Source organism: Somniosus microcephalus, chromosome 3, assembly GCF_052327205.1.
Source record: "Somniosus microcephalus isolate GS21.2 chromosome 3, FLI_Smic_1.0, whole genome shotgun sequence".
Taxonomy (NCBI): domain Eukaryota; kingdom Metazoa; phylum Chordata; class Chondrichthyes; order Squaliformes; family Somniosidae; genus Somniosus; species Somniosus microcephalus.
In genome coordinates, this window is record NC_140989.1 from 268,030,954 (window position 1) to 268,056,299 (window position 25,346).

The 25,346-nt window shown below is 42.6% G+C and overlaps 2 protein-coding genes across 2 annotated transcripts in view; one reads left to right on the plus strand and one right to left on the minus strand.

The window, feature by feature from the left end:
* Positions 1–18,631, minus strand: part of prpf38b (pre-mRNA processing factor 38B) — a 29,419-nt gene extending 10,788 nt beyond the window's left edge. Inside the window, exons 1-3 of the mRNA XM_085982446.1 lie at positions 18,183–18,631; positions 10,487–10,555; positions 1,091–1,242 (exon numbers count right to left, since the gene is read on the minus strand). Of these exons, the coding sequence (XP_085838572.1) occupies positions 1,091–1,242; positions 10,487–10,555; positions 18,183–18,416 (455 nt within the window). The 5' untranslated portion in view covers positions 18,417–18,631. The remainder of the gene's footprint in view (positions 1–1,090; positions 1,243–10,486; positions 10,556–18,182) is intronic.
* Positions 18,632–18,665: 34 nt separating this feature from the next.
* The window catches only part of LOC147121907 (UDP-N-acetylglucosamine transporter-like), a 61,808-nt gene continuing 55,127 nt past the window's right edge, over positions 18,666–25,346 (plus strand). The window contains exon 1 of the mRNA XM_085982447.1: positions 18,666–19,115. Coding sequence (XP_085838573.1) covers positions 18,771–19,115 — 345 coding nt within the window. The 5' untranslated portion in view covers positions 18,666–18,770. The remainder of the gene's footprint in view (positions 19,116–25,346) is intronic.

Here is a 25,346-nt window from a genome sequence, read left to right on the forward strand (position 1 = left end):
ATACATCACTTATGTGCATATTAAAACTATTTTACATTGCAATTTTGATTTCTGCAGAGCTGGGCTACATTGATCTCCCGATACAACTCTCCCAATTTGCAGTCTCACCTGGAACCATGCTATATCAGATGCCAGGCACAAGCAGAGCTGGCAAATTCATTTGTATATTCAGGAGATTGCCAAATTGAGAGTATCCACCGTTACCAGAGTAAGGCAGCATAGTTCCTTATGCAGGAAATATAAAAGCACCCACCACCTTCTCAAGGGCACCCACATCCCAGGAATGAATAAAACAAATAACAGGAGAGGGGCACACATTGTCAGCTATACTTTTTCAGTGTAAAAGCATCTTTGACAGCACACTTGAAAATCACATTTGTTTTGGCATTATAGTAGTCTGCACACTGAATTAAAGCATATACTGTCAAAGTGCAGATTTTTAGCTTCTGATTGCCAAAGATATCAAGTGCAAAGTTTCCCTTAATCAGCCCAGTGTTCCAAACTAAAAGCCAATTGAGTTAGTCACTATATCCAAGACATTGACCAACCCGAGTGACAGCTCAGCTAAGAATCAGAAGAACCAGTTTGAATTATCCCAAATTGACACACTCATCAATTTCAGACTGCAATATCTAGATCCCACCTTTGCACTTCTGGTGAACTGCTACTTCACTTGTAAAGTCACAAGAAACTCCCTCACAACAGTAACGATTCTTACACCACAAGCATTTTAAACACAAACTTGTCTAGAGTGCCAGTCAGCAGAGTGTGTTGTTTCAAGTACAGTAGTCAGTTAGTACTGTATTACATTTAGCACAGTCCACTAACTGACATCTCAAGACAAACATCTGTTAAAAATGCTTGTAGTGCAATAACGTGTTGGATCTCTGCTTAGTGAATTTCTTGCAACTTGGGCAGAGAGTATCAGTATTCTAGGCTGGGTTCTATTGGGTTAATTCTCTATCATCATCACCTGTCTCAAATGCCTGGAATTAATGGTAGATTGGTTAAAGTGAAGCAATGTGAATTTAAGCAGGTTTCACAGTATCTAGATTTTAAATGATTGGGTATAACAAAAGCACAGACATACCGAATATACATGAATCCTAAACCCCGGATGTACGGAGAGTCAGTGTGTGTTATTAGGCCCATCACTTGTTTTCGAGTTAACTTCAGGGTAAACAGCTTGTACAGCAGACAAAAGGCAGTGGAAACAATGCCTCCCGTTCCAACACCACGTACCTGAAATAAAAACCCAGACACAATTTTATACAAGTACTTGCACAGAATATTATAGTCATTTTTTTTCTAAAAGCAGCATACAGGGATCACTCTACTACTGTGCAATTTACATTGACGAAAGGTCATCGACCTGAAACGTTAACTCTGTTTCTCTCTACACAGGTGCTGCCTGACCTACTGAGGAATTCCAGCATTTTCTGTTTTTATTACGTTCCCAATCTTGATTTTAATTAGATTCCATATTTGAGATATTCCCTCATGCAAGTTATCCCTTTATTTCTTTGATTCACTCCAACTCACCTTTGTTGCTATAAATAACAAGAGTTTGACAAATCAGGGAATCTATTTTCTACCGAAGGAGCTGTGACTATGGGAGTTAGTATGAGGATTTACACTGCTATTCTTGAGGCTTGGTTTTTCTCCCTTATTTCTTTTACCCCTCCTCACAGCACTACAAAGGGAAACACCACAGCCATGCCAAAAGCAACAGAAAAAGATAGAACAACTTCAGTGTGGCACGTGTGGTTGGTCTAGCTTCAAAGTCACTTTGGGAAAAGGGTTGAAAGACACCAAAATATTTTTTACTGCTTCCAAATGGGTTAATGTTATTTCCCTTGGACAGGCATTTACAAGCTTTGGATGCAGATGGCTGATTTAAAATATTTACTGGCCTTCAACAACAACTTGTATTTATATAGTGCCTCCAACATTGTAAAACATCCCAAGGCTCTTCACAGGAGCGTTATAAAACAAAATTTGACACCGAGCCACAGAAGGAGATATTGGTCAAGGAGGTAGGTTTTAAGGAGCATCTTAGAGGAAAAAGAGCTAGAGAGGCGGAGAGGTTTAGGGAAGTAATTCCTTTTTAGGGCCTAGGCAACAGAAGGCACAGCCACCAATGGTTTAGCGATTATAATCAGGGATGCTTAAGAGGCCAGAATTATAGGAGTGCAGATATCTCGGAGGGTTGTGGGGCTGGAGGAAATTAGAGACACACGGGGGGGGGGGGGGGGGGGGGCGAAGCCATGGAGGGATTTAAAAACCAAGGATGAGAATTTTAAAAAAAGAGCTGTTGCTTAATCAGGAGCCAACGTAGGTCAGCGATCACAGGGATGGATGGGTGAACGGGACTTGGTGTGAGTTAGGACACGGGCAGCAGAGTTTTGGATGACCTCAAGTTTATGGAGGGTGGAACATGGGAGGCTGGCCAAGAGTGCATTGGAATAGTCTACTCAAGCGGTAACAATAGCATGGATGAGGGTTTCAGCAGCAGATGAGCTGAGGCAGGGGTCGAGTCGGGCGATAATCCGGAGGTGGAAATAGGTGGTCTTAGTGATATGTGGTCGGAAGCTCATTTTGGGATCAAATATGACACCAAGGTTGCAAACTGTCTGGTTCAGCCTCAGACAGATGTCAGGGAGAGAGATGGAGTTGGTGGCTAAGGAACGGAGTTTGTGGTGGGGACCGAAGACAATGGCTTCGGTCTTCCCAATATTTAGTTGTGGGAGGAAATTTCTGCTCCTCCAGTACTGGATGTCAATTTAGTGACAGTGGAGTAGTCGAGAGGGGTGGTGGTGAGGTAGAGCTGGGTGTCATCAGCGTATGTGTGGAAACTGGCGCTGTATTTTCGGATGATGCCCTCGGTCACTTTTCTTGTACATACATCTTAGTTACATTTCACTCTCCTCACTATTTATTTCCCCTAATGAGTTCTCTGTACTGAATGAATTGGGAGGGCCCAGTCAAGTGAGGGTACTTTTTAACCAAGCAGCAGCTTACCAGTTACATCAAACACCTACAGGAAACTTTGGTTTATCCGGAGGTTAACTGTCCGGAATGCTTGAGCTACCAGCAAAAATCAGGAGCCGTTTCGTTAGGGTGTTTTTTCCTTTTTTTTCCCCCACCAGTCAGGCTCTGCAAGGTCTCGCTGAAGCTGTTGCTAAGCTACAGAGACGCTTGCAAGGTACGGCCGGCTGTTTAGAAGCTGTTGCTAAGCAACAGGGTTTGTTGCCAGATACGGAGCTCAAAATCTCCGTATGTTTCAACATTAGCGCTGGTTTGTCCGGCAGTTTTGATGGGATGGCAACAGCTCGGTCCCGGATAGCACAAAGTTTCCTGTATTCTGGGAGGCAAGGTAATTGATTTATATAGCAGGTTGAATGTCTTTAAGAACAACAAATGAAAGGGACTCTGATGGCTTTACATATGGGTACAAATTATATTTGTTAGTCTGTCCACTTTAAAGAAAAATAACTAAAAAATCAACAAATTTAAATATATACACACACAATAAAATTACATTCACGAGAACCCAATTTTTAAAAAAAGTTTATTTTCAAAAAAGGAGAATCTCATTTGTAGACAACTAGAGGACACTTTCTGGAGAAGGTAAGCTTTTCAGAAGGCATAAGCAGTATTTAAACCAGATTGGGCTGAGAAAAGACAATTGGGAAGCATCTAAACTAATTGGAACTGGGATTAAATGTGTTAACTGTGCAACTCTTGTTAAACAAGAGACCAGAGTACAACTACTTGCAAGATCTAATTTAGATCAAATTAAAAGGAAACAAGATGGTTTACACAAGTGAATCCATTTGGGGTGGGGGAGCGTGCATGTAATAGTTTGACTGGACAAATAGGCACGAATCCAATGCCAGCAGAACAAATGCTCTAATCCACCAATATGTAAGGAGCAACACAGTCAAACTAAAAGTGCATGCAAGAAAGGAACATGGCAGCTTGCTCATCAATAAAACAGCGGATATAAATAAATTATCTGAAATTCAGTTAAGTCAGCGGATTCAAAGAGGAGCAATAACAATTTGGTCCAATGTTGATCCTTAATGGCCCACACAGGCTCCAATGATAACTGGTTTAGCAAGATGAACTTTGAGTAAATTAGAAGGGGCACAGGGGGTGCAAGAACAGAGACCTGGGGACGTTTGTGCAGATATATTTGAAGATGGCAGGACAAAGCAGTTAATAACATATGGGATGCTGGGCTTTATAATTAATTAATTAATCAATCAATCAATCAATCAATCAATCAATAAATTAATAAATAAATAAATAAATAAAGGCAGGCAGGCATAGAGTACAAAAGCCAGGAAGGTATGCTAAACCTATATAAAACACTAGTTCGACCCCAGCTGAAGTACTGTATCCAATTCTGGGCACCACACTTCAAGAATGATGTGAAGGCTTTGGAGAGGGTATAGTTTTACTAGAATGGTTCCAAGGATGAGGGATTACAGTTACATGGATAGACTGCATAAGCTGGGGTTGGTCACCTTAGAGCAAACGACAAGAGGAGATTGGATAGGTGTTTAAAATCATGAAGGGTTTGGCTAGAGTAAATCAAGAGTATCTGTTTCCAATGGCTGAAGGGTCAATAATCAGAGGGTACAGTAAAGAACCAGAGGCGACACGAGGAAAACCCTTTTTATGCAACGAGTGGTTAGGATTCATAAAAAGGAAACAAAGGATAGAAGGAGGCAAGACAGAAATGTTTGTTGATACAAGCAATGTTTGGGAAATAATTTACTGGACTGGGACCTTAGTAGTGACCCCAAGTACAGCCACATTTAAAATATGGTGTGTAGTTTTGGTTGCCAAATATGGCTGGGGATATGGTATCTTTGGATTTGGGGCTATTTTCATGAGAACAATATAGATTTAAGAGAAGGTATGATTGAGTTTTTAAAATGATGAAATTTATATTCCGTTTAGGTGAATAGGTTATTTGAGTTTGAGATGGATATAGTTGGGAAAACTAGGAGACAGGATTGTAAAGTATGTAAATAAAGAATTAGGTTAAATTCTGGCAAGTTTTTCTTTACACATAGTCATTGACCTCAAACAAATTACTGAAACTTGCTACAAGTTTGGAGCCCTATAGTCCTAGGTGTCAGCCTTGGCTCAATGGTAGCACCATCACCTCGAAATCAGAAGTTTGTGACTTTAAACCCCAATCCAGAGACTTTGAGCACATAATCTAGGCTGACACGTCAGGTAGTGCTGCAGTGTCGGAAGTGCTGTCTTTAGAATGAAACATTAAGCCCTGTCTGCCCTCAGGTGGACATAAAAAATCCATGTCACCATAAGAGATGGGGAGTTCGCTCCAGTGTGCTGGCCAATATTTATCCTTCAACCAACATCACTAAAAACAGGTGACTTGGACATTATCTCATTGCTGTGGGATCTTACTCTGCACAAATTAGCTGCCATGTTTCCCTACATTGCAAGTGACTACACTTTACAAGTACTTCATTGGCTTGAAAGCACTTTGGAACATTGAAAGGTGCTACATAAATGCAAATTCTTTCTTTAAAGAGAGAACTGGACAAGTGGAATCTCCCAGGGAAGCATTAACTGCAAACGCATTAAAAGCCAACATGACCAAAGGTTCACACGGGGATTTTGTCTGACCCATCATGAGGCTATTACGATCCTCCATTATAGCTCAATGATGAAGATTCCCCTCACTTCTTTTGTTCCCCTCCCCCAAGTGTGTGGGGAAAAACAATCAGTGGCTTTCAAGAGAAGACAATCCAAAAGGTATATTGGATGAGAGTACAAAAGACAAGGCTGACACATTCGCTAACAACTTCAGCGAGAAGTACCGAGTGGATGATCCATGTAGGCTTCCTCCCAAGGTCCCCAACATCACAGAAGTCAGTCTTCAGCCAATTCAATTCATTCCACGTGATATCAAGAAACAGCTGAGCGCACTGGATACAGCAAAGGCTGTTGGCCCAGGCGGCATTCCAACGGTCGTGCTGAAGACTTGTGCTCCAGAACTAGCCGCGCCTCTAGCCAAGCTGTTCCAGTACAGCTACAACACTGGCATCTACCCGACAATGTGGAAAACTGCCCAGGTATGTCCTGTCCACAAAAAGCAGGAAAATCCAATCCGGCTAATTATCGCCCCCATCAGCCTACTCAATCATCAGCAAAGCGATGGAAGGCGTTATCGACCGTGCTGTCAAGTGGCACTTACTCACCAATAAACCGCTCACCGATGCTCAGTTTAGGTTCTGCCAGGACCACTCAGCTCCAGGCCTCATTACAGCCTTGGTCCAAACATGGGAAAAGAGAGCTGAATTCCAGAGGCAAGGCGAGAGTGACTACCCTTGACATCAAGGCAGCATTTGACCAAGTGTGGCATCAAGGAGCCCGAGTAAAATTGAAGTCAATGGGAATAAAGGGAAAACTCTCCACTGGCTGGAGTCATACCTAGCACAAAGGAAGATGGTTGTGGTTGTTGGAGGTCAATCATCTCAGCCCCAGGACTTTGCTGCAGGAGTTCCTCAGGGCAGTGTCCTAAGCCCAACCATCTTCAGCTGTTTTATCGATGACCTTCCCTCCATCATAAAGGTCAGAAGTGGGGATGTTCGCTGATGATTGCACGGTGTTCAATTCCATTCACAACTCCTAAGGTAATGAAGAAGTCTGTGCCCATATACAGCAAGACCTGCACAACATTCAGGATTGGGCTGATAAGTGGCAAGTAACATACACACCACACAAGTGCCAGGCATTGACCATCTCCAACAAGAGAGTCTAACCACTGCTTCTTGACATTCAACAGCACTACCATCGCCAAATCCCCCACTATCAATATCCTGGGGGGGGGGGGGTCACCATTGACCAGAAACTTAACTGGACAAGCAAGATAAATAATGTGGCTACAAGAGCAGGTCAGAGGCTGGTTATTCTCCAGCGAGTGACCACCTCACGACTCCCCAAAGCCTTTCCACCATCTACATAAAGAATACAAGAATTAGGAGAAATAGGCCATGCAGCCCTTCCGAGCCTGCTCCGCCATTCAATAAGACCATGGCTGATCTTCAACCTCAACTCCACTTTCCCGTCCAATCCCCATATCTCTTGATTTCCCCATGAGTCCAAAAATCTATCTATCTCAGCCTTGAATATACACAATGACTCAGCATCCACAGCCCTTTGGGGTAGAAAATTCCAGATTCACAACCCTCCGAGTGAAGAAATTACTCATCTCAGTCTTAAATGGCCAACCCCTTATCCTGAGACTATGCCCCCTAGTTCTAGACTCTCCAGCCAGGGGAAACAACCTCTTGGCATCTACCCTGTCAACCCCTCTCAGAATCTTACATGTTTTAATGAGATCACCTCTCAATTCTTCTAAACTCCAGAGAGTATAGGCCTAATCTACTCAATCGCTCCTCATAGGACAACCCTCTCATCCCAGGGATCAATCTAGTGAACCTTTGTTGTACTGCCTCTAAGGCATGCATGTCCTTTCTGATAGAGACCAAAACTGTGCAACAGTACTCCAGGTCTCACCAAAGCCCTGTACAATTGTAGTAAGACTTTCTTACTCTTGTACTTCAACCCCCTTACAATAAAGGCCAACATGCCATTTGCCTTCCTAATTGCTTGCTGTACCTGCATGCTAACTCGGTTTCCTGTACAATGACACCTAAATCTCTCTAAACACCAACATTTAATAGTTTTTCACCATTTAAAAAATATACTGTTTTCCTATTCTTCCGACCAAAGTGAATAACCTCACATTATACTCCATCTGCCACCTTATTGCTCACTCATTTAACCTGTCCATATTCCTTTGCAGGCTCTTTGTGTCCTCCTCACAGCTTACTTTCATTACATTACACTCGGTCCCATCATCTAAGTCATTAATATAGATTGTAAATAATGGAGGCCCAAGCACTGATCCTTGCAGCACCCCACTAGTTGCAGCCTGCCAACCGGAAAATGACCCGTTTATCCCTACTCTGTTTTCTGCCCGTTAACCAATCCTCTATCCATCCTAAAATATTACCCCCAGCCCTTATCTTGCGTTTTGGAGATCTAAATATACTACATCCACTGGTTCCTTTATCTACCCTGCTAGTTACATCCTCAAAAAATGCTAACAAACTTTTCAAACACTATTTCCCTTTCATAAAACCATGTTGACTCTGCCTAATCATATGATTATTTAAGTGCCATTACCACTTGCTTAATAATGGATTCCAGCATTTTCCCTGATTGACTGACTGACTGACTGACTGACTGGCCTGTAGTTCCCGGTTTCTCTCTCCCTCCTTTCTTGAATAGCGGGGTTACACTTGCTACCTTCCAATCCACTGGGACCATTCTAGAATCTGGAGAATTTTGGAAGATCACAACTAATGCATCCACTATCTCTGTAGCCACCTCTTTTAGAACACTAGAATGTAGGCCACCATGTCCAGGGGATTTGTCGGCTTTTAGTCCCATTAGTTTCTCAAGTACTTTTTCTCTACAAGGCACAGGTCAAGAGTGTGATGGAATACTCTCCACTTGCCTGGAAGAGTGCAGCTCCAACAACACTCAAGAAGCTCGACAACATCCAGGGCAAAGCAGCCGGCTTGACTAGCACCCCATCCACCACCTTAAACATTCACTCCCTCCACCACCGGCGCACCGTAGCTTCAGTGTGCACCATCTACAAGATGCACTGCTGCAACTCGCCATGGCTTCTTCACGAGCACCTCCCAAACCCGCACCCTGTACTGCCGAGAAGGGACAAGGGCAGCAGGCGCATGGGAACACCACCAGCTCCAAGTCACACACCATCCTGACTTGGAAATATTTCGTTGCTGGTTTATTACCTGGGACTCCCTCTCTAACAGCACTGTGGGAGTACTTTCACCACATGGACTGCAGCTGTTCAAGAAGGTGGCTCACCACCACCTTCGAGGGCAATTAGGGATGGACAATAAATACCGGCCTTGCCAGCGATGCCCACATCCCATGAACAAATAAAAAGAAATTGGATTGTTTTTAAATCCTATTTCAAATTGCATGTGAATATTAAGTGCTTGCATTTTGGCTGTGTTTGAACTGCACGATATCCACTTGTTTAGGTAATGACCCTGCTGTTACTAGAGGAGAACCCTGGCTGTCTGATTGACAGGTCAATTAAGAAGTTAGATATTGTGAAAGTTTTGTTCCTGATAAGAGGGAGCTGACAAACACCACTTGTAAAATTGTTCTGCGTAATAAAGAGGGCAGAAAGGAGAAAGTGTAAATTATCTTAAATTTCATAATCATTTACAAGTAAATCTTTCCTACATTTATATGTAGATAGATTGGAGTTGTTCAATTATTTTTAGTTTGTTTTAACTTCTCCATGGTCTGCTGCAACTCTTGAAAGTGAAAATCAAGGGCAGGAGTCAATCACACAGGAGGAATGACCAAATCAGGTGTGTTAGAATAAATCTGCCTGTCAAATGACAAATGTCAGAAGTGTGTTACACAAAAATGTTACAGAAATCTGTAACATTACATGCTATATTATATTATCCATTTCCTCAGTGATTCGGTAAGGTTTATCAGATTTCTGTATTTTTTGACTCACTAGAAAGTTATTTATGTTACTGTACATGAATTAAAAAAAGCACTGACTTCAGTAGTTTTTCCCTTGGGCAATGGACAATGTCTGGTGAGGGATGGCGGTAGAGATGGTGTGAAAAGAGACTGAGGAGGGGAAGCCTGCTATCACAGCTCTAAGCTGGTGACTTAATAGGACTCTGCATGGGAAGGGACTCACTGGGCAATAGTAGAGGCATTCCGAGACTCAGTCACACGATCTCTGCTCCTGGATGAAATCAAACTTCAGGTTTCTTGAATGTGAACCAGCTCAAACTGTGAAGCTTTGTAAAACATCACTAGGAAGCATCGAAGACATTAGACATATATTTAAAAACTGAGAGCTGGTATTGACTAGGTTAGGCCTCAATTGCCGTTATCAAACAAAGTTGGTGATGCTTTCTGGTTAAGAGGGGGAAAAGAACAGTATGCAACCAAGTCAGTAGACAGATAAACCTTAGTATAAAAGCAAAATACTGCAGATGCTGGAAATCTGAAATAAAAGCAGAAAATGCTGGAAATACTTAGCAGGTCAGGCAGCATCTGTGGAAAGAGAGGGAGAGAAACCGATTTAGCATTTCAGATCAATGACCTTTCATCAGAACTAGAAAAAGTTTGAGATGTTACAGGTTTTAAGCAAGTAGAGGGGCAGGGAAAGGCCCTGCCTCTGTACTTGCTTAAAACCTGTTACATCTCAAACTTTTTCCAGTTCGAATGAAAGGTCATCGACCTGAAACGCTAACTGTTTCTCTCCACAGAGGCTGCCTGACCTGCTGAATATTTCCGACAGATAAACATTTAGTTATGAGAGAGATTTAAAAAATATAAAGCACGTACTTCTACTTACCCCACCGCACATGCCTGTCTGGCCTGCAGTCTTCCTGCTCCCTTTTTCCCATGGTTCAATATGAGTAACCTGTAATTTCAAAAAAATCATTAGTAAAAGATTTTGTAACTTTAGTATAACTTAAGATAACCTAACTTTGCAACCATCAGAGCAAATAATTTTGGATGTTCTAAGATATCTGTAAGCAACTCTAGCTCGTGTTTATTAGCTAGCAGTAGGAATGGATCAGTGGAATATTTCTCAAGACAAATTCCACTGACTAAGTGCTGTAAAATTTGCCATGTTAAATTCATCACGTCAATCTCATTAGAAAGTTTCATTTTAAGAGTACATTCGAGACACGCACAAGAACTTAAATGTTCAAAGTCACAAATGTAATCATTGGGTATATATTTTGCTTCCTCTTTGCATGGCCCTTAAAGGTTCTCTCATAAGTTGATTTCTCCAAGCACTAGTAGTATTTCAACAGTTCCCCATGCCCCAAAAAAAGCCCCTTACACCCAATGTTCCATGTAATTCCCCCCCCCCTTTAAATAAAGAAACTGCGCATGCGATTCAAAATTCCGTGCATGCGTGGTTTCTATTTAAAAGCCGGCTCACCAGCTGCGTGAGATCTTCAGAGTGCTGTGTGGCCATGCAGCTTAAAGGGAACATTGGTCCCTCCCACCCACCCCGAGCTGCAGAAGTACTGGAAAGTTGTTTTTTTTAATGTTTGCACAATTTAGATCAAATCTGGCTTGTAATTTAAAATGTAGATTCAGATAAAATTTTTGTTCTTACTCATATACCACCAAGGGGTCATTACGTGTACCGTCAAATCTTTTCATGGCTACAAAATTTAAACAGGTTGTGATTTCTAGCTCATTGGTATCAAAATGTCATCTTAGCACTTCTTCACAGAATGGATCTGACAAAGTTTTTCACGGCTACATTTTAAAAAACTTTAAAAAAAAAGTGAACTTCCAGCAGCAGAAAGCAGCATCTCTTTCTTTGACTTGGCATCCATTTTTTGATTACGCCTCTGTTAAGCACGTTGGCAATTATTTTTATAAATTAAAGGTGAAATAAATGCAAGTTGCCATTGAACAAACAGCCAGTAGGCAGGAGAGACTGCAGGGTCAGAGATACAAACAAAATAGTTAGCTGCAACACTTGTTCTTGTTCTACAGGCAAGTAAACCAAACTGAGTATTTTATTCCCCCAGTCTAACCAATGGATCCTTGTGGACCTGAACAGTTCTTTAAAAATATCAGTGGGGATTTCAAATATACAGGTTTATGAGTCAGCTGACCCAAGTAGTATGAATACAAAGCTACTAGCATGTTTTGCCTGAAACTGGCAGTTCTGATTATTTAATTATACATCATCTATAGTCATGGCCCCCATTTCTACACCATCTATAGGCATGGCCCCCATTTCTACACCATTTATAGTCATGGCCCCCATTTCTACACCATCTATAGTCATGGCCCCCATTTCTACACCATCTATAGTCATGGCCCCCATTTCTACACCATCTATAGTCATGGCCTCCATTTCTACACCATCTATAGTCATGGCCCCCATTTCTACACCATCTATAGTCATGGCCCCCATTTCTACACCATCTATAGTCATGGCCCCCATTTCTACACCATCTATAGTCATGGCCTCCATTTCTACACCATCTATAGTCATGGCCCCCATTTCTACACCATCTATAGTCATGGCCCCCATTTCTACACCATCTATAGTCATGGCCCCCATTTCTACACCATCTATAGTCATGGCCCCCATTTCTACACCATCTATAGTCATGGCCCCCATTTCTACACCATCTATAGTCATGGCCCCCATTTCTACACCATCTATAGTCATGGCCCCCATTTCTACACCATCTATAGTCATGGCCCCCATTTCTACACCATCTATAGTCATGGCCCCCCATTTCTACACCATCTATAGTCATGGCCCCCATTTCTACACCATCTATAGTCATGGCCCCCATTTTTACACCATCTATAGTCATGGCCCCCATTTCTACACCATCTATAGTCATGGCCCCCCATTTTTACACCATCTATAGTCATGGCCCCCATTTCTTTCAATAGAGCTGCTTCTGCAGCACAAGATTGACTATAGGAGAGTTGTAACACTTTTTTCTTTCCTCAATTATATTTACAATTAAAATCCATTCTCAAGACCAACCTGAAGCTCAAGTTATTTGATGTAAAGCATTAAAAAAAAATTTTTACATTTATTTTGCTTTTACTACACTTGTATACAGTAACATATTGGAGCTGATCCGGCCAGCAATGTAAAAATGGGTAAATGTGGCTTCTGTCCAGGAAGACATGCTATTGCATTAATAAGGATGCAGATCAACTGCTGTGAAGATCAAAGGTCTTTTTTAGGCTGGGTGGCTACTGAGGTCATTTGCATTAATGATCACGAGTTGATACCATCAGCAGCTCATTTCAATTATTACAATTTTCACTGACACTCTAATGCCAGTAATCAGTGCTCCATTACATAAAACTGAATTGATTGTGGAGCTCAGGCAATACACATCTACCTGCATCTCTGAAAATAGAGCCAACACTATTTCAAATAAGAAGTTGCATTGCACTACTAATTACAAATAGTAAAAATAACCAAACATATAAACAGTAAATACATGACATTTAAAAGAGAAAAGTAGGTTTTCTGAGGCTGCTTCTGAAATGCCACTGCTTAGTCAGGGTGGGAAAGGAAAATCATCTGTAATAAGATTAACCTCACTTCCACAGTATTCAATCTAGATATCTTTAAATAAAATGGGTAGAGACAGTAATATTTTGAACATATGCAATAATGAATACCTGATCGTTTTGAAACTATAATCTAAAGGAGGGATTCAAGATATAAGCTAGCACACTGTAAAGCTGAGGAGTTATCAACTGAACAATTCAATTATATTCTAAGTTTGTAATCAGCTTTCAGTGGCATGCATTTTTTCCAATAGCTTCTCTCTGTTCTGGCATAGAAACATAGGAACAAGGAGTAGGCTATTCAGCCCCTCGAGCCTGCTTTGCCAATCAATTAGATCATGGCTGATCTGCACCTCAACTCCATTTGCCCACCTTTGCTCCATATCCATTGATTCTCTTACCTAAAAGAAATCCATCACTCAATCTTGAAAGCTCCAATCGTTCATAAAAACGTAACAAGAATTAGGAGGAGTCGGCCATACGGCCCCTCGAGCCTGCTCCGCCATTCAATAAGATCATGGCTGATCTTCGACCTGCACTCCACTTTTCTGCCCTATCCCGCGATTCTTCTGGAGTCCAAAAATCTATCTCTCTCAGCCTTGAATATATTCAACAACTCCACATCCACACCACTTTGGGGTGGGGAATTCCAAAGATTCACAACCCTGAGTGAAGACGTTCCTCCTCATCTCAGTCTTATAAGGCCAGCCTCTTATCCTGAGACTATGCCCCCACTAGTTCTAGACTCTCCAGCCAGGAGAAATAATCTCTCAGCATTTATCCCGTCAATCCCCCTCAGAATCGTACATGTTTCAATGAGATCACCTCTCAGTCTTCTAAACTCGAGAGAGTATAGGCCCAATCTATTCAATCGCCCCTCATCCAGTCTTTTGGGAGAGAATTCCAGATTTCTGCTACCCTTAGTTATCTCTCTTGGGTCCAAAGTAGTTGACCTCACACTTTGCCACACTGAACTTCATCTGCAATAGTTTTGCCCACTCACTTAATTTGTTTGTCCTTTTGTAACTTCCTGCTCCCACTACTTACTGTCCCTTCAAATTTAGTGTCATCTGTAAACTTGGATATACAACTCTCTCCATCCAAGTCATTAATAAATATGGTGAAAAGTCAAGGGCCCAAAACAGATACCTGGGGAACACTACTAGTCACATCCTGCCAATCAGAGTATCCACACTCTGTCTCCTATCTCCCAACCAATTTCCAACTAAAGCCAAAAGGCTACGTTCAATTCCATGCAGTCTCATTTTAATCTCGTATAGAACTTTATCGAATTATTTCTAGATAGAAGTCCATGTAGAGAAAATCCATACACACTCCATTGTCTACCTTAGTGACCTTCAAAAAAAATTCAATTGATTAGTCAGATATGACCTGCCCTCAACAAAGCCATACTGGCTCATAAAGCAACATCAAACCCTCAGGGGACACCATATTACAGGCTTTAAAACCAGGATGTAACTTATCCAAGATTGAATGGCCTACAGGGTCTTACTGCCTCAGCTCATACATGAAGAATGTTCATTAAGCAAAGCATCAGAAGCCTGTGGGCATAGAGTCAGCACCCAACATGAGTCAGCACTTTCAGGTGGCAGGAGGAAAAGGGTAATTATTTTAAAGCAGAATGTAGCTGTAGACTGTTCTTAACGGGCAGCCGATGAGGCAGTGGGACATAAGTTTACCACACTGTCATAGCAACCAATAGGATTTACAAAAAAGTCTGTTTTCATAAGTATTCCAGGCCAGCACATTTCAATTATAAAGAACAAACCATTAATACGCCTTTCATGACCTCAGGACTACCCAAAGCACTTCTCACAATTAAATACTTCTGAAGTATAGTCACTGTGGTAAGGAAACGTGGCAGCCACTTTATGCACAGCAAGGTCCCACAACCAGCAATGAGATAAATGACTAGATAATCTGTTTTGGTTGATGGCTAAATGTTGTCCAGGACATCAGGAGAACTCACTGCTCTTCTTCAAATTGTGTAATAGGATCTTTTACGTCCACCTGAGAGGGGTCTCGGTTTAACATCTCATCTGAAAGGTGGTGCCTCGACAGTCTACCAATCCCTCAGTACTGCACTGAAGCGTCAGCCTAGATTATGTGCTCAAGTCTTTGGAATGGGGACTGAACCCATGGCCTACTGAGCCATGGCTGACTCCTTTTAAAAGGCTACATAGCATACAAATCAAAATGTTAAAAGAAACTCCACTTCTGGGATCAGGGTTCAAAATCAGATCAGACTAATGAATGAAAATGTCCTTAGTTGGATACTGAAGCCTAAAAGAAAGTGGTTTTGATTACACCAACGACAGCTTCTGTTTATATAGTGTCCTTGAAAGTGAAAAACATCCCCAGATGTTTCACAAACATTGGGGGGGGGGGGGGGAAAGAGAAATTGGACACCAAGCCAAATGGAGATAACAGGGAACGGTAGCAGTGGTTATATTACTGGACTAGTAATCCAGAGCCCTGGACTAATTATCCAGAGACATGAGTTCAAATCCCACCATGGCAGCTGTGGAATTTAAATTCAGTTAATTAAATATATCTGGGATAAAAATCTAGCATCAGTAATGGTGATCATGTAACTATCAGATTGGTGTAAAAACCCATCTTTACCCAGTCTGGCCTATGACTCCAGACCCACAGCAATGTGGTTGACTTGACTGCCCTCTGAATTGGCATAGCAAGCCACTCAGTTATACCACAAAGTATAATTAAAAAGTGATCAAAAACCTGGTCAAAGAGGAGGGTTTAAAAGGAAGAGGGAGAGATGGAGAAGCAGATGGGGCTTAGAGGGGGAATTCCAGAACGAATGGTTAAAGGCAGGGTCGCCATAAGTGAAGCAAACAGAGAGAAGATGCACAAAAAGCCAGAGGCCAGAGTCAGAGGGATTGAGAATCTCGGAGGGGGGGGGGGGAGAGAAGAATAGAAATGTAGCACTGGAGCAGGTTGGAGATAGGAATCAGTGAGACCATGAAGGGATCTAAACACGGGGTAGAGGCAACAGATGAGCGGAGGTATGGGCGGAGGCGATTGTTATAATGAAGGTGAAAATAAGCAGACTGTGTGAGAGAAGATATGGGATCAGAAGATGAGCTTAAAGTCAAATATGATAACAATGTTGCAAACAGACTTAACCTGGCTCTAAATCTAAAACTGCTCAGAACTGAGTATTAATTTCATTGGGACATTCAAAACACAAGGAGGAAATTAAATTAGAACAGAGATTCTACATATAGCAGGTGCAATTTAATGCAGAGAAGTGTGAAATGATGCATTTTGGTAGGAAGATTAAGAGGCAATATAAACTAAAGGGTACAATTTTAATGGGGCAGCAAAAACAGAGATCTAGGGGGAGTACGTACTCAAATCTTTGAAGGTGGCAGGACAAGTTGGTACGGCTATTAAAAAAAGCATACAGGATCCTTGGCTTTATAAACAGAAGCATGGAGTACAAAAGCAAGGAAGTTATGCAAAACCTTTATAAATCAGCTGGAGTATTGTGTCCATTTTGGGCACCACACTTTAGGAAGGCCTGAGAGAGGGTGCAGAAGAGATTTACTAAATGGCACCAGAGATGCGGGAGTTCAGTCACATGGAGACACTAGAGAAGCTGGGGTTGTTGTTATTAGAGCAGAGAAGATTAAGGAAAGATTTAATGGATGTGTTCAAAATCATGAAGGGGAAATGTTTCCAATGGCAGAAGGGTCAGTAACAGGGGGACAAAGATTTAAAGTAATTGGCAAAAGAACCAGAGACAAGATGAGAATTTTTAATTAATTTTTTTTTTTTAGCGAATTGCTATGATCTGGAATGCACTGCCTGGTGGAAGCAGATTCAATAATAACTTTCAAAAGAAATTTGGATAAATACATGAAGGGGGAAAAGTTGCAGGTCTATGGGGAAAGGGCAAAGGAGTGGGACTAATTGGATAGCTCTTCCAAAGAGCCGTCATAGCACAATGGGCTGAATGGCCTCCTTCTGTGCTATGTCATTTTATGATTCTATATGAAGAGAAAAGTGTGAAAAAGTCCATTAAGCCCGATCCAAACACGGTGCAGCCACCTACACTATTTACCCACTGCAATCAATCAAATCCTGTTTCCAGTTACCCAGCAATTTACTCTCTGTAACTGCAAATGTCGTCCTCTCCCAGGATCTCCTCCAGCTCCCTTCTGAAGAGCTACAGGAAATCTATACTGAATGCATGCTGTGGTATCCCAAGCTTCCCTCCACTAGAACTGGGTCCAATGCAGTCCCTCACCGGAATACGGTAACAGTACAAAACATAGAAGCAATGAGCAAAACAAGAACGTTGGCTCAAGCAAACTAATTTTGAAGCTTCCAAAAATGCTCCAATGTATATGAAATTAATATTTCTCTGAACCTCAAGTTGACAGGAATTATCAACAGCCATTAAGAGTAATACGCTTATTTTGTTATATATACACACTATTCTATACATACATTTCAAGGTTGACAGACTGTGCAATAATTCCAACCAAAACATTAATGTATTATTCCCTATTAGATACTGAATGGCCTGTATATTTTCACCAAATTTATCTTCTCATAGAATATGATTGGTAGGGACACACAACTGCCAAACCTCCTTCAGAATCTCAGCCGCTTTGGAAGCAAGGAACGGCCAATGAAGGAGAAACTTACAACTCTCCAGCTGACCTGTCCTTATAAAATGAGACTTTTCGAATAATAGAAGCGTTTAAACCAATCCTTTAAAATTAAGAGTGCCCATTCTGGACGCCAGTTTTCTATTTTTTTCTGCAGACACCCTGGCATTGCACAAGGCCGAACACATCGTGGCCGTATGGAGAAACCAAACATGGCGCCGCTGCTGGAGCCGAATCTACTACCACAAACGAAACGGCTGTTAGTGAGGGGGGCCGAGACCTGGAAATTCCCAGCCAGCCTCTTACCTTGAAGTAGATTTCATCCACGACCTCGTGGTAGGTTTTCAATTCATACAGCTGCACTTTAAAGTAGGGCGAGGAAAGGATGTTGGTGAGGATAAGCGGGTTCAGGTTCATAGTCTTCTCGTTGCCCCACAGCGGGAGCACGTTGCCCTGTTTGATGGAGGAGGTCGGCTTGGCGCTTCCCCCCGCTTGCTGCTGTTGTTGCTGGTGGTTTCCAGTGGCCGTTTTGTTAGCCATCTCGCTGCTGCTGCTGCTGCTGCTGCTGCTCACTCCCGCTCACAGGAGAAAAGCTCTGAACATCAATGCGCGCTTGTTCGCGGGAAAGAACTGCGAGCCTTCAAAACCGTTGACAATTTTTAAATACACATAACTTACCGCCCGACTGGGTTACTCGCAGAATTTTAAAACATGTGTTTTTTTTTGATTTTTAAAAAAAAAGAAACTATTTCACACACGTACTCTTCGCCAACTTAAAAAAAACACAAAATGGCGCCCACCACCGCTTTCCGGTTAACGGAAGTACGGTGACGTTTGTTGACAGACAGTTCCAACAGCCAACCGAAAGCGTGATAAGGAATGGTTTGTTGAGAAATGACCAATAGGGGAAGCGAAGACGGGAAGGTGCCGATAGGGGAGATCGTTGCATGCGTCATGATGGCAACGTGCGGGTTGCGGCTAAGCCGGGTCGTTGTAACTGCCGGGAGTTGTGGCCAAGCAGAAGGCAGAGCAGTGCGGAAGTGGTTGGTATTGAGAGCTGATGGTCGAGGGTTTCTCCACGGTTGCAGTTTTGATTTTCAGCGAATGGTTTTTTTGGGTAGATTTTGCAACCACGCTTCTCTCGTTCTAAAAAGAAGGTTGGAATGTTTTTCTTTAAAAAAAGAACGGACGACTGTTGGAAATCTGAAAGAAATGGGAAATTCAGGCGAAACACAGCAGGTTCGTCAGAATATGAAATAAAATCCTGCTGCATTCGAAATATATCTTTCCTTTCACTTGCCGTGACTTATCTGTTGTATATTTCTAGCATTTTCCGGACTTACTCTAAAAATATGTGACTGTCATAACACTGTCCATTATTCTGTGAATGAGTGGCCTTAGTTTTTTTTATATATACTAGTGGATCGCCTGTAGTTATTGTAAGTCCGACTAAGTGAATGTCCTTCATGTGTGAGTTAGTGTTGCTGTAGGTGTAGAAATGGGGAGCTGCAGTTTCTGAAGATTATGACGTGCCATTTCGTCGTCGAAGTGTGGGGTAGAACTGGGATGGAGGTAATTGAATTGAATTGATGGAGCTGTGGTGGGGTTGCAGGTGTTTGAACGCACTGAAGGATTCTTTGCTCTGGCATCAATGTAGAGGGGAACCTGAAGTTTGACAAGAGAGAGGTGTGTGGTGTTTGGCTCCCAGGTGGATTTTTGTAGTTTGTCATGAGTGAGTGGACAGCTGATCTAAGTATTGAAAATTATTAAAGGCAACATGTAGATAGAACTTTTAAAGTGACGAGATTGCGTAGAACTTGTGGAAAGTAGGGAATGAGGTTGGATGTTTGGAAGTTTCACTTGCCTCAGAGGGTGATGGATCTGTGCAACAGGATTCTAGACTTATTCTGAAGGCCACAAAGCACCGGTTTGTAAGTAACAGATCTCTACAAACTTTGAAATTGGTGTTTCTGATTGGACTTGCAAATGTATATGTCTCTGCTTCTCTCTTTTTCTCTCTTACTCATAATAGTCAGTAAGTAGAATGTTTACACTTTCTATCAAAAAATACAGATAATCATGGATATTTAGTCTTTGTTATTTTTAAACAAAATGATTCACATTAGGATGAGGGGAAGATCTCTCCTCTCAGATGGTTAATTTTCCAACAATAAACAAAATAAGTGATAAAATGACAATTAGAGGCTTTGATTGCTTTCAAAATTCAACTGTTTTTAAAGAACTCCAACTCTCAAGTTGTATGTGCTTTCTGAAGTTAAGAATATAACTCAAACACCTACTTAGTAAAAAATCTGTCATGTTTCTCTCGCTTGCATGCACACTCTCGTATACATCCTTGTTTTTTTAAAAGGAAAATATAAACTTTATCTGAATAAAACGTTTGAAGTTTGTCCTCTAGTTTTTCAAATAATGTTGATAACTAAATAGATTTTGTTAGAGATTGAAGAGGGTCATTCCATCATTTAAATAGCTTAAATGCTATTGGTTAATCTTGGGAAATTGTGCATGCTTTGCATTCTCCAGATGTTGAACCAGCTAACCGATCCACCACTCTGGGCAAAAATATCAACTACAAATGCAGGCTAATGATATTCAAAGGTACAAAAACAAAATCTGTTATTATAAAGGTTAAGGATGATCCAACACCGTCTTTTGGAGGAGATGTTAACTGAGGCTGCATCTGCCCCAAATAAGGATCCCATGGCACTATTTGAAGAAGAGCCAGCGAGTTCTCCCACTACCCTGGCCAATATTTATCTATCAATCAACACCACCAAGATGGATTATTTGGTCATCTCATTATTTCCTTTTTTTTTTCTTCCCTCTTTCTCATTCTCTTAACTTTTCCTAGTTTACTTTTTCATTTGCTAGTTCTCGTTCTGATTTTCTACCTGTTCTTTTGAAAAAGTCTTCTGGTTTTCTTGGGCTCTCTTTTTTTTTTCTCTCTCTTCTGTCTTGCCAAATATTTCTTCTCTCTTTTTTCCCCCCTTTCCTTTTTTTTAAACCTCTGACCAGATTCATATGATGTGCTGATATAGATCTGATCAAATTAAGGAAAATTATTACTGCCCTTGAGTGGGTGCATCATGGGGCAATAACAATATCGGGTCTCAACAGTTACTTTAAGAAGTTAAAGAAATGGGGCATGACTTCAAGCTGACCCCATGGAAGTTTTCAAAATTATGAAAGCAACTGATCTTAGTTCAGGGTTAGGTATCCTCTCGCAAATTCATGCTTTATACTGTGATCCCTCCAAAGGTGGATTATCAAAATGGTTGATTCTGAATCATAAGGAAAATCACCAGTAAATCATTGAGAGAAAATTAGTTATTAAAAGACAAATTGTAATGGCACCTGTAGATGGATGGATTACTGTGTGCATGCACAGAATTGAATATTTCATTGTTGAAGCTCTCTATTGTGAGTGGGGCGTGGTGATCTTGGACATTAGAAATGCCACAAATTTAGGAATGTTGGTTGCATCTCCCTTATGTTGTACAGCTGATAGTTTGTTTTTTCAATAGTAATTAACCTGCTAAGAAAATCTTGGGTGCAGCATTTTTAGCAATCAATACTATCTATATATTAAATTTGGTATACGAGGTGTGTGTTCCATTGACAACTCAAGTATCTGCAATAACTGTTACTCCTGTAAGTGGTGCTGTGATAGATGTTGAAGGTGTTATCCTGTGAGATGAAATATCTGCTGTTTTATAGTGAAATTAGATCATTATGTGATTGCACAATCTGGCCATGTGGTTCCTGAAAATCACTCAATGATTAATGGAATTGGTTTTCATCTGCCATTTTTTCTTAGTAACTGCAATTTTTAGTGGCCAAAGGATTTAAACAAAATAAATTCAAAAAACTACATAGTTCACAATAGCATGATTAACTCTTGCTAACTGAATATTACCCTTTTTAATGTGTACTCTACTGTTCTGCTAATATAACCAAGTACCTTATGTATGGGCCTTTTATTGGATCTAAGCACTGGACTGACCAAGTTTCATAAATTTATCCATGCTAATCCCTGGATCTCTTTCCTGCTTCCTTGATTCCACACTTCCTATTTTGCACTTATCCACATTTAATTACACTTGCCACGTATTGCAACACTTGCCACGTATTGCATCACTTGCCTGAAAGCTCTAAATTATTCTTATTGCTATGTTACTCGTTATTTGCTCTGCCTTCCATTTTGATTTCATCTTGCAAGTTTGATATATTTTGTCCAAGTCAATAAAAATATTAAAAGTAACAAGGATCTTGTTACAAATTTCTGGTTTTCATAAAATATTTTTTAAATATTAAGCATCGCTGGTCATCTCTAAGTGTCCCCTTCAATGAGGCGTATACTTTTACTGCCTAATATCTAGTTATATGCTAGCATGACTGGTGGGTGGGGAGTGAGGGGTTGTAACAATAAGACGCTTTGTTGTGTGCACTGTATACGAAAACCTTGCATGTGCATTTCTCCTTTCTCCTGGAAGGGACAAGTATTCAAGTGAGATGAGGCCAATTATGAACCAGCAAACTGGTCAATGTTTAAAAAATTTTTTTTTTAAATGGCGGCGCGCACGGATGCAGCAGCTTTGTCTCTCCCGAGACTGAGCGTTTTCACCCTCTTTCTGAGTCTCTTCTGGACTCTGCTGATACGGGAATTGAGGGCAGACCTACTGTACAGCCGGCAGACGCTCCTCGACATCGGGGCCGACTGCGTGCGGCTCACACTCGGCGCCATCGATCTGCCTCCCGACATGGCCTGACCCCCGGGACCAGCGTGGCGTCCTTCCCCAGCCGGAAGTCGGCGCAGACCGCGCAGGGAACGCAAGCAGAAGCAGGGTAAGAGGGCCGGAATCCAAAATAGGCTGAAGAGGGCCCCACACAAACCCTCCCTCCCAAGTATTTTCCTGGCCAACGTCAGGTCACTAGAAAATAAAATGGATGAGATCAAACTTGATCTCTCCTCACAGAAAAGGACAAAGGAATGCTGCGCCATGATCTTCACAGAGACCTGGTTGAACAACGGCATCCCTGACACCACCATCCAACTAGAAGGACGCACGGTCTTCCGCGCCGACAGAACTGCAGACTCCGGTAAGAGCAAGGGAGGCGGTTTGTGCATTTACACTAACAATGCCTGGTGCACTAACACGGACATAATCGATAGATCCTGTTCGGCTGATTTGGAATTCCTCATGGTAAGGTGCAGACCCTTCTACCTGCCTTGGGAATTCACGGCTGTTATCATCACTGCGGTCTACATCCCACCACACGCTAATGCCAAACTAGCACTGAAGGACCTCTACAGGGCCATCAGCGAACAACAAACTGCGCACCCAGACGGAGCTTTTATCGTCGCGGGGGATTTCAATCACATAAACCTAAAAACTGTACTACCGAAATTCCACCAGAATGTTTCCTGCCCCACAAGAGGGGAGAACACACTGGATCAAGTCTACACGAGCACTGTAGACGCTTATAAGGCCATTCCCTGCCCCCACCTTGGGAAGTCTGACCACCTCTCCCTGTTTCTAGCCCTGGCATACAAACCGCTCATCAAAAGAGTGAGAACATCAGTGAGATCAGTGAAAGTATGGCCAGAGGGGGCAGTCTCCGGAGCTTCAGGATTGCTTCGAACGCACTGATTGGGGCATGTTTGCCCATAATGACATCGAGGAATACGCATCCACAGTGCTATTCTACGTTAACAGTTGCGCCGAGGTCGTCACGACCCATAAAAATATCAGGACATACCCCAACCAGAAACCCTGGATGAACGGAGAGGTCCGCTCGCTGTTGAAAGCACGCGACGCAGCATTTAAATCTGGCGACGCGGCAGCTTACAGTGCAGCTAGGACCAACCTAAAAAAGGGTATCCAGACTGCCAAAAGGAAACACACTGCGGATGGAGGATCATTTCCACAACAACTCGGACCCCCGGCGCATGTGGCAAGGCATCCAGTCCATCACTGACTACAAGAGCAAAAACACCAGCCCCCCAGTTAGCGATGCCTCCCTTCCGGAGGAGCTTAACAGCTTCTACGCTCGCTTCGACAGGGACAACAGGGAGCCAGCTACCAAAGCCTTGCCACCCCCGGAAGACCAGGTGCTCACTCTGTCGACCTCCGACGTAAGGGGTGTTCTACGCGGAGTGAACACACGAAAGGCTGCTGGACCGGATAGCATCCCTGGACGGGTACTCAAGGAATGTGCTGATCAGCTGGCTGATGTCTTCACCACCATCTTCAATCTGTCATTGGCCCAGGCAGTAGTCTCTACATGCTTCAAGACCGCTACCATTATTCCTGTGCCAAAACAAACGGCTGTGACATGCCTGAACGACTATCGACCTGTCGCACTCTCACCCATCATAATGAAGTGTTTCGAGAGACTGGTCCTGGCTCACATCAAAGCCAGTGTTCCCGCTTCTCTTGACCAACACCAGTTTGCCTATCGTGCAAACAGATCAACGGAGGATGCAATCACAACTGCTCTACACTCTGCACTGAATCACTTAGATGGTAAAGAGACCTACATCAGAATGCTGTTCATAGACTACAGCTCAGCATTCAACACTCGTCCCCAACAAGCTGGCCACCAAACTCCACACTCTTGGCCTGAACACTTCCCTCTGCAACTGGACCCTGGACTTCCTAACAAACAGACCCCAGTCTGTCAAATTAGGTAACCACACCTCCCCCGCGCCCCCCTCCCTGACCCTGAACGCGGGGGCCCCACAAGGATGTGTGCTGAGCCCCCTCCTCTACTCCCTCTTCACCCACGACTGTGTGGCTGTTCATGGTTCCAACACCATCATCAAGTTTGCGGATGATACCACGGTAGTAGGCCAGATCACCAACAACGATGAGTCAGCCTACAGGGAGGAGGTCCAGCATCTCGTGAAGTGGTGCACCGATAACGACCTGGCCTTTAACATCAAGAAAACCAAAGAAATCATTGTGGACTTCAGGAAGTCTAAAGGCGGAAGTCACACCCCCATCCACATCAATGGGGCTGTGGTGGAAAGGGTGGACAGCTTTAAGTTCCTCGGAGTCCACATCACGGAAGACCTCTCCTGGTCCCTCAATACCTCCTCTCTGGTGAAGAAGGCCCAGCAGCGCCTATATTTCCTAAGGAGGCTGAAGGGATGTAACCTGTCACCCCTGATCCTCTCTAACTTTTACCGCTGCACAATAGAGAGCATCCTGACAAACTATATCACAGTATGGTATGGCAGCTGTAGCTACTATGACCGGAAAGCCCTGCAGCGGGTAGTCAAAACTGCCCAACGCATTACCGGCACCCGGCTACCGACCATAGAGCACATATACCAGAAACGCTGTTTACGGAGGTCACGGTCCATCATCAAAGACCCTACCCACCCCAGCCACAGTCTGTTCGCCCTCCTGCCATCTGGGAGACGCTACAGATGCATTCGCACCC